This window comes from Populus euphratica, unplaced genomic scaffold, assembly GCF_000495115.2.
Source record: "Populus euphratica unplaced genomic scaffold, PopEup_1.0 scaffold25.1, whole genome shotgun sequence".
Lineage (NCBI taxonomy): Eukaryota > Viridiplantae > Streptophyta > Magnoliopsida > Malpighiales > Salicaceae > Populus > Populus euphratica.
Window position 1 is genome coordinate 937,966 of NW_011499851.1, and position 7,166 is coordinate 945,131.

General features: G+C 33.8%; 1 protein-coding gene across 2 annotated transcripts; it reads left to right on the plus strand.

Moving 5' to 3' along the window:
- The first annotated feature begins 1,950 nt into the window (after window positions 1–1,950).
- BIOF (biotin F) lies at window positions 1,951–7,166 on the plus strand. 2 transcript variants are annotated; one of them, XM_011020054.1, is made up of 11 exons: window positions 1,951–2,464; window positions 2,647–2,783; window positions 2,864–2,971; window positions 3,736–3,974; window positions 4,079–4,120; window positions 4,401–4,488; window positions 4,734–4,867; window positions 5,158–5,246; window positions 5,624–5,774; window positions 5,891–5,959; window positions 6,714–7,166. In XM_011020054.1, exons 1-11 carry the CDS (start codon window positions 2,221–2,223, stop codon window positions 6,838–6,840), a joined length of 1,428 nt encoding a protein of 475 aa, XP_011018356.1. In that variant the 5' UTR covers window positions 1,951–2,220; the 3' UTR covers window positions 6,841–7,166. The 2 variants fall into 2 exon arrangements, with proteins under 2 accessions (XP_011018356.1, XP_011018357.1); XM_011020055.1 differs by having other exon boundaries at window positions 2,419–2,464; window positions 2,621–2,783.

Below are 7,166 nucleotides of genomic sequence, written 5' to 3' on the forward strand. Positions count from 1 at the left end.
ATTGATACTTCAAGTGCAAAATGATGACATAAAACCTTGATAAAAAGTGCACTTTTAAGTACTAATCATTGATCTTTGTGGAATTACAAGTTATAACATAATATTCCTCAAACTCTTTCCATTTTGAACATGAACATGTGTGTATGTTTACTTTAACGAAAGAAAAATATTTTTACTAATAACTTGAACTCTAATTTGATCATACTTTATATTGAGTCCAACAAAGAAGTTATAAACTCATTCTTTTTCTACTAATTTTTGAAATCTAACTACATCATTAGAACAATCAGCTTAAAATCTTGATAGAAATCCAAATTCTTCCATAAATTATTGGGTTTTGTAAAAAATTAAGCTATAATCATCTTATCTTGTTTGGTCTCATGCACCTTCTTACACGGCTTATAAACTTGTGCATTATTACTAAGTTAAAAGTATGTTTGATTTAGAACACTTTAAATCATTGATACAGAATCATAGAGCAGATAACCATAAGCAATAGAAGGCTACATGAAGTTAACAAGCAAAGACATAACTAATGATTTTTTTTTAATTTCATCAATTAAATGATACATGATTTATCATTTGCCTTACTTGTTCTCCCATAATGTAACCATACAATTCTCAAGCTTTGATAAATAATAAACATGGACGTGACCGAATCAAAATAATCACTTTCATCTAATTTCACATAACTAATTTCAAATGAGGGATTATCATTAAGAGCTCCAACTTAACTTTTATGTTATTCTCATTAATGTTATTTTTTGAGTTTCCACCTGAACTTACTTTTACCATATCTAAATTAGTACAATTGAACCAAAATCAATCTCAGCTCTACAAGAGACCACTTGACTTGTACTAATCCTTAAAAACAAAGGTAGACCTAGCTAAAAATATTTTAAAAAAACCTTAAATATCTTGATCAACTAGTCCCTTATACTAAAAAAATTTGACCTTTTTATTAAACCATCTCTCTATAAATCAGCAAAGTAAATACATCAATTTTTATTGAAACCATAAGACTTTTGTTGTTGGATAAAAGAACTTCCTAAAGTAAGAAAAGAATATCAATTTACATGCTTATATTATGCTGACATAATATGATGCCATCATTATTATAACACAACACTAATTTTTGTTAGTGGTCTTAGTGGTCTGATATCACATTAGTTTTTTTATATAAAAATAATTAAAAATAAAAGAAAAAAATGAAAGAGATAATAAAGGGAGAAAAAAAGAAATAGAGTGTGTTTTAGTTTTGTGATAGCTTTTGTAGTTGTGATATGAAAAAAATAAGTTTAAAAAAATCACTTTTAATTATAGTTGGTTTGATTAAAATAAGTATTCAATTAAAACTATAGTTAAAGTTGTTGTTTAGTAAAAAACATATTCATGATGTTTGATTAAAATTGTAGTTGAACTTAATTTTGGTAATAAAATAACCTAAATTGACATCTATTAATTTGTTATTTTGTAATTACATTAATATGCATTTCATTATTAATATATTATAAAAAAAATTATACGAATTACAACATTCACTTGCTACAATTCCATTACAAACAAAACCTATGTGCGAAGATTTTTGGTTTTTATAAGTTTGTGAATACAGAACAACATTATCTAAATGAATAAAATTACAAAACAATTAAATTTTATAAATGTTATATTTTATATAACTATTTTTGATATAATTATATAGTATCATGTATGTCATTGTAATCTAAAATTGTATTTTATACAGGAAAAGAAGGCATATTCTACAAAATTATCCTCTTTTTATTTTTCCCTAAACTCCAAGTATAGTTCTATCACATGGCGTAATGAAAAGCAAACACGATTGGAAATTTAAAAATGACAGAAACAATGCTAGATGCAGACCCCACACAAATACAGAAAGAGTATGTAAGCAATTATAAAAATACCCAGATATAAAGGAATTGTAATCTATAAACACAAAAGCTAAAGATGTGTGAATCTATCCTATCTAAATTTAAACCCAAAAAAGAAGTTGCCTCGTATTAGGACGCGGTGTTCAATTTCAAATGAATACATATACATATACATATAATAAAAACGTGACCGCAGCCGGCAGGCAGGACAGGACTCGCTCTGCTTATAAACCACCTACCTCCTTAATATAACAACTGCTAACTACTTCCTCGAGATTGAGCTTCCGTCTTCTCTACCTCTCCGCCTCTCTCTCTGTCTCTACAAAAAATGGAGAAAGATAACAATTATGGTGACTCATGGGACTCATGGGTAGACGAGGCACTTGCAAAGCTTCATTCTTTAAAACTACTTCGATCTTTAAGACCCATTAATCTTTCCCCTCAACCTCACAAAAACTGTGAAGATGATTATCAGGTGTTCGACGAAATGCAGCCTTGGGATCGATCCTCGGTTGAAATCTCCATTTCAGAGACCACCTTTCACAAGTGGCTCCTTGACATTCCCAGTTCAGGTATACTCTTCTTCATTTCTTAAATTTGTTATGCATTATTGGAGTGAAATATAGACATGGTTGCTCTTAGAATTGTTAATAATCGTGCATTTCTTTTTAAATTTTATTCCTTGTTTAAGATTCTTGTCTCTCATTTCAAGAAAATGTGTGTTCTAGTCTAATTTCAGTAATGAGGTTTATAGGAGACGAGGATATATCGAGCAATGGAGTCACTGACAATAAAGAAGCTAATGGAGGGTTCAAGAAACTACTTTTGTTCTCTGGAAATGATTACTTGGGCTTGAGTTCTCATCCCACTATTGCCAGGGCAGTTGCAAAGGTACTTTTTTCTTAAAAAAAAAACTTTTGCTATTTGTTTTTCCCCTGCTTCGAAGATATAACGATTTAATACTATATCAGGCAGCACAAGAGCATGGAATGGGGCCTAGAGGTTCTGCTTTAATCTGTGGATATACAAATTACCACAGGTTACTTGAGTCTTCCTTGGCGGACTTAAAGAAGAAAGAGGTATGAGCTTCAATGGCTTTAATGCCTTCTGTCAGTTCAGTGATTTACAATTGCTGTTATAAGACTATCCAACCACTTTATCGTTATGATTATTACATTATTGGTAAAGTAAGAATGGTATATCAAGCTATACGTTATACATTTCACTTACAGTTTCAGGTCATGGGATTTTCATCATGTTGTGTGGATTTATAGGAAAGTAAGGAAGACAATGAAAAACTGTTGTCAACTTATTCATTCATTCATTTATTATTGTCATCTTTATTTTATCCCCTCATTTTTGGGAGGGAGGTGTGTGTGTCGCAAAGTAATATAGGCTCACCTAACAATTATCTTGGAGTCTCACCTAATAGCTTAAGCTATTGGATTATGATGATTTTTTGACATGGTATTAGAGTCTTGATTACTTAACCGTCACAAGTTTGAATTGCACCACTCTCATTTTCTTTTCTAATTAATAGCACAAGGTATTGTGGACTTGTGCAAGTTTCAAGTTTAAAGAACTTTAACTTAAGGAAGTGTATTAGAGAATTATATAAATCATATTTTGAGGCCTCACTTAATAATTTAACCTGTTAAGTGAGGCTACAAAATAATTTAATATTACTCTCCAACAGGATGTTTGCCTGATCTTGTCACGTAATGAAAATCCATGAAACTCGGTTTGATTTCTAGGAAGCACAATACTTTGTTTTAATACTCTTTTGAATGTTTGGGATATTCAACTGAAACACTGATGCATGCTTGTTCTTAATATATGCTAGGATTGTCTTCTTTGTCCTACAGGGTTCTCTGCCAATATGGCAGTGATGGTAGCTCTTGGAAACATTGTCTCTCTTTTAGTTGCAGCTGAAAAACCTATGAAGGAGGATAGGATTGCTATCTTTTCTGATGCATTGAACCATGCTTCAATAATTGATGGTATTCGTCTTGCTGAACGACAACATACTGTTGATGTGTATGTTTATAGGCATTGTGATATGTCCCACCTTAGTTCATTGTTGTAGGTTCTTTACCTTTATCTACCCCTTTGGTGCTTTCCTTTGCATTGCATTTTTTCTTCACAGAGTTCATATCTGACTTTGTTTTTATTATTTTTTTCCATAGATCAAGTTGTGAGTTGAAGAAGAAAGTCGTCGTGACTGACAGGTTAGCATGCCATTCCAACTTCTATTCTTTTGCTGCAAGTGTTGGCTAATCATAAGCAGCTATTATTTTGTTCAACAACCACAGACGCCCATTTTTCTTTTCTGACTTGTATCCATTGTCAGTATGCTTGTTGCGTGTTTGAATTTTATTTTTATCCTATTTCTTTTATAGGACAGCATTCTTGATAAACCGCTAACATTTTTCTCGCAGTATGTTTTTGAGTGCTTGTTAGTGAGGACAAGATGGGTTTGAATGGTGTCTTTTCTGTTTGTTATTACAGCTTATTTAGCATGGATGGAGACTTTGCACCAATGATTGAGCTTGTGAATTTACGTGAGAGGCATGGGTTTTTGTTAGTCATTGATGATGTAAGTTCTCTTGAAGGCTGATGTATGTAAGAAGCTATTTCAAACTGTCTTGTACGCATGAATCTTGTCCAAGGGTTGAAGCTCTGAGATTTAACTTCTGTGGTATGGATTGCAAACGTGAAATATAATAGTCTTTTGTTAGAGAACGTAAAGTCTTTATCAAGAAAATAAAAATCTGCTGACAGTTTACTTTGATGCTATTATATGCTATCACTAATGAAAAAATTAAACTTGAGTTTTTTCAGGCTCATGGAACTTTTGTCTGTGGGAAACATGGTGGGGGAGTGGCTGAGGAGTTCAATTGTGATAGGCAAGTTGACATATGCATTGGAACTCTGAGTAAGGCTGCTGGTTGCCATGGTGGATTTATAGCATGCAGGTACTAGTGGAGAGCAATAGTGATGCATCACTACAATAACACTCGTTTCTCACTTCTCAAGAAAACGAAACCTTTCATTATATTTGTCTCTTGTTAAAATAGTCCTTAAACTTTTGAAAGAGGATACATTGAAGGACTATTTGTGTTTTTGCTAACATTTGTTTAAATTAACAACTCTCATGTTCTACTTACCCTGTTATTACCCTTTTGTCCTCTACTTTTAAAGTTTCCTTTAGGTTGCATTGCACATGAAAGTAATTGATGAAGTTATGTCAATGCTATATGAACAGCAAAAAGTGGAAGCAACTCATACAATCAAGAGGCCGCTCATTCATATTTTCAACTTCTTCACCAGTCCCTATTGCTGCTGCTGCCCACGGTAAACTTTAGTCTGTTGGTTCATTTCTTTCTTTCTTTTCTTTTCTTTTTCTTGTTTTTTTCCTTTTCTTTTTATATGGGACCTCTGACTGATTCCCAGTACCTAACATCATGCAATCTGGTTAATTTCCCACGTACAAGAACTTGCAGCTCGTGGGATTTCTGATGCCATTTTCTGCAGGTCATTCGTGTGCAGCTTGCTCGGCCTTTGGTGGGGATACCAGTAATTCTTCATTTAATTAGGAAGTCTATGAAAAAAAACCTTGAAATTCCGTAGCTGTTTACAATTAGCGTAGAACTTAATTTTATCATGTCTTATAGCCTTTGCTTTCTTGGTAAAATACTTTCTGCTGTAACAACTTGTGTACAACCTGACAGCTGCTGTTATTGTTGGGAAAAGGGAAGGATGGCGTAGAAAGGCAATTTGGAACAGGGTGCAAGAGTTTCGGGCTCTTACTGGAATTCCCATCACGAGTCCCATAATTTCGCTTATTGTAGGGAGTGAAGAGAAAGCCCTCAAAGCCAGCCGGTTTCCTCTCTCTCTCTCTCTCTCTCTCTCTCTAAATGAATTCTCTGTTGCACATGCACTGTGACCTTGTGTGACTGCTGCAACAGCTACTAACAACAATAGTTTTGATGGATCAGGCACTTGCTGAAATCTGGTTTTCACGTGACTGCAATCAGGCCCCCGACTGTGCCTCCCAACTCATGCAGGTTTCGTTGCATATTCATGATGGCCCTCTGAATGTTCTTTTGTGCAAGGATATTTGTTCCTTGAGTGTTTGGGAATGCGGTTTTTGAATTTTTTTTTAACTTGAAATGAATTTTTTTAATATTTTTGGATAAAAAATAATTTAAAAAAAATTAAAAAACTTTATTTTGATATATTTTTAAATGAAAAATACTTTGAACTACCACTGCTACCACAATTCTAAATACATTCTACACAGTGCTCCTTTTCACCCAATTTCAGTGTCAGGGAATGGAATTTGATGCACACTTGCTCAAACTCTTAACAGAAAAGAAATATAGGTTGATAATGCTCGGCTCAAATATAAACTAGTGCCTTATAAAGTGGAAAATGCCTACACATGATGCATCTTTCATATTTTACACTCGAAGAGTTTGTGTTAGTCAGCAGTGGCCTGCTGTGCTATGATTGATTTATTCAAGAACTTATTTGTCATCTATGGTTGTACACTTGAGCAGAGGAAGTTGACATTAGAAGTCATTTATTTTAAGCAGACCAACAGCTGTCAGAAAGTTCTTCAAGATATTTCAAAACCTCAAGTTAGGTTCGATTTAAAAATTAACGTACTGTATCTGGGAGCTAAGAAAAGTCAATGCCGTTAATTGTGGCGAGGTTTCAGTCAACATGTGGTTCCAACTTTGATGCCCTTGTGTTGTTACTTTTTCTATCCACCTGAATAAATCCTTTTTGACCCGACTATTTTCTTTTCAAAATCAGGTTACGAGTGACTCTGTGCGCAACACATACAACAGATGATTTGAAGAAACTGACAGCAGCACTATCCTGTTGCATCAACTTTCAAGACATTAGTCTCTGTAGCTCGAGAGGAACTGCTAGGCTCTAGAAATTATCCTAGACCGTTGTTTCTGACCAAGGATGATGAAGCAAGAAGCATTGTAGCAAAGCAAATGAGATGCTGACTTACACCTTTGGCATGCATTGAGGATTAGGTCTTAATAAGATTTACTGATTTTAGTCATCTCTGTTTATTTCTTCTGCGAGTCAGTGCAAGCATGCGATAATCTAACATTGGCTTTTCTAGTTTCTACTATTCTTCATGTACAATAATAGTACCAGTGATCACTGGGCAGCACATTCGCCATGCCGATTAAAGACAGCCATTATACTCCGATCACAGTGAACTTCCAGATCCCAGAAAGCCTTTAGCAT

Bases quoted from the DNA above. Each gene is read 5' to 3' on its own strand.
- BIOF (XM_011020054.1), top strand. From the start codon at position 2,221: ATGGAGAAAGATAACAATTATGGTGACTCATGGGACTCATGGGTAGAC. The intron at 4,868-5,157 runs GTACTAGTGGAG...CTATATGAACAG, and splicing joins GGTGGATTTATAGCATGCAG to CAAAAAGTGGAAGCAACTCA. The intron at 5,960-6,713 runs GTTTCGTTGCAT...TTTCAAAATCAG, and splicing joins GTGCCTCCCAACTCATGCAG to GTTACGAGTGACTCTGTGCG.